The 1,992-nt window shown below is 30.3% G+C and overlaps 1 protein-coding gene across 1 annotated transcript; it reads left to right on the top strand.

Annotated features, from left to right (window-relative positions):
* Positions 1-553: 553 nt before the first annotated feature.
* Positions 554-1,919, top strand: LOC108950548 (the record flags this gene model as incomplete). The annotated part of the gene is made up of 4 exons (XM_018816494.2): positions 554-687; positions 757-932; positions 1,287-1,417; positions 1,800-1,919. Coding segments are annotated over exons 1-4 (477 nt in total), but the record flags the coding sequence as incomplete, so codon positions are not given.
* Positions 1,920-1,992: the final 73 nt, after the last annotated feature.

Genomic DNA, 1,992 nt, shown 5'->3' with positions numbered 1-1,992 from the left:
TGATACTTTGAATGATTGAAGTTGTTGTGAATAAATGTTTAATGGTAATAAACAAGTAAACAAAACAGTCAACAAATAAATTGAAAAGCTCTTGAAGCATCTTTCGAAATTTTATTTAAAACTTTTTTAGCAGTTACATATTTAACTTCCACATAGAATGATATTTACAGTTTGTTAGAAGCCAGAAGAATAATCATGTCCTGATAAAGTGAATGTGATTGATGCCAGTGTTGGTACCTATATGCAGTTGAAAGATATTAGTTCAATGTAATCCATGTAATAATTAGTAGTTTGTTACAGTTTGCATTAACTGTTTAATAATCTTTATAAATCATATATGATATATACGTAGAGTAACTTTATTTTGTCCCTGCAATTACAGAATCGAACAAAAGTAAAATAGAAAATAACTATGAGGCTATAACAAATTAGGAGATAAAATAAAAATATATTTACACAAAAAACAAAAGTACCATAGATAAAAGAGTTTACACAACATCTAACATATATTATTTATAAACATAGTTTATTTATTTCAGGAATTTAGTTTTTTTATTAAAGTTTAATATATTTCATAAAAAATAATGCGAAACAACGCAGAGAAAGTCCCACTGTTTCTACGGTAACAAGTTTATTCATGCGAGACGAGGTGTTGGGAGGTGGAGATAGAAATAATATAAATACAAAGTAAGTTATTAATTATGTCGTTTGAAATATTAATTATGTTTAAGTTTTGAATTTTTTATTTTTAACCAGATCTCCCTATAAAATCCAATACAATAACAAAATGTACAAGTCAGCTTCCAAAGTCTTGGAGAATTACATCCAGAATTACGACAAAGAACAAACATGGAATCTCGCTAAGTCACTCACAGAGAATTGCACAAACACGCCGATCAAACGTGAAGCAAGAAGGCTGAGACAAAACACGGGTTTGTATTATATTGGCTGGGTTTGTGTGTTTGGTTAATGGGCAGCTGGTCTGCATACTTTGAATGCTTAAACCATATTCTTAAATAGAATGATGCAATAATTTAATGTTTGCTACATAGCACTTCTCTATATCGATGTATACATAATTTTCTATTCTATATTGGTGAGGCCTTTATGTTGGTATACCTGTGGAATTAGGAGGTAAGACTGACATTTTAATATCCCAACACACAGGATACAATATTTATAACTTGTATAATAAATGGCATTTATCTCCTCATTAAAAGAAATAACATTTTAATTAAATTGTTTGGTTAATATTAATAAAACTATTGTTTAAACATAACTTATAGGTTCTTCAACCATCGAGAAGGAAATCCGACTTGCCAAGCAATTGTTGCCGACCTCGTACACCGATGATGTGAATGTCGATGGAAATGTTGACATGGATGATTTGTTGATATCTCACAACAACCAGGACATGGTGTTTAAACATTCGACTGATATTTACTCATATTCATGCACAAAACACCCTTGTTATAAGGACTGGTGATGCACAAGGACAATTTATTTACATACGTGCTAACTTGTAAGCGGGCACAAGGTGTATGAAACAGAACACCCGTCTTATAACGACTGCCATTGCCTGCCACATGAGGATAAATAAATTGTTATCTTAGTATAATATCTGAAACATGACTTCACTAAAAACTTGCTTATAAAGTAAAACATTCTTTACCAAACTTCATAATGAATAAATTTACACAAAGCAGGCAGAATTATTATTCTTTCAGTTACTGCTTAACATAAATTTGAATTCCTTTTTTTCTTCCATATTACTCTTTAAAACTTTATTTTTCCTTCAGCCAACATTGAATGTAGAAACATCTGTAAAATATCGAAGAAACCTTAACAATGAATTCTGTTCATCACAATCACAACTTCCAATTGTAGATAATCATGATTATGCTGTCACAGACGTCTCAGTGAGTAATAATATTGAGCGTTATTTTATATAGAAGAATCATGTCTTTGAGTTTGTAAAATCTGAGGTGACAT

This window comes from Ciona intestinalis, unplaced genomic scaffold, assembly GCF_000224145.3.
Source record: "Ciona intestinalis unplaced genomic scaffold, KH HT000241.1, whole genome shotgun sequence".
Taxonomy (NCBI): domain Eukaryota; kingdom Metazoa; phylum Chordata; class Ascidiacea; order Phlebobranchia; family Cionidae; genus Ciona; species Ciona intestinalis.
This window is presented reverse-complemented; position numbering and strand designations above follow the sequence as displayed.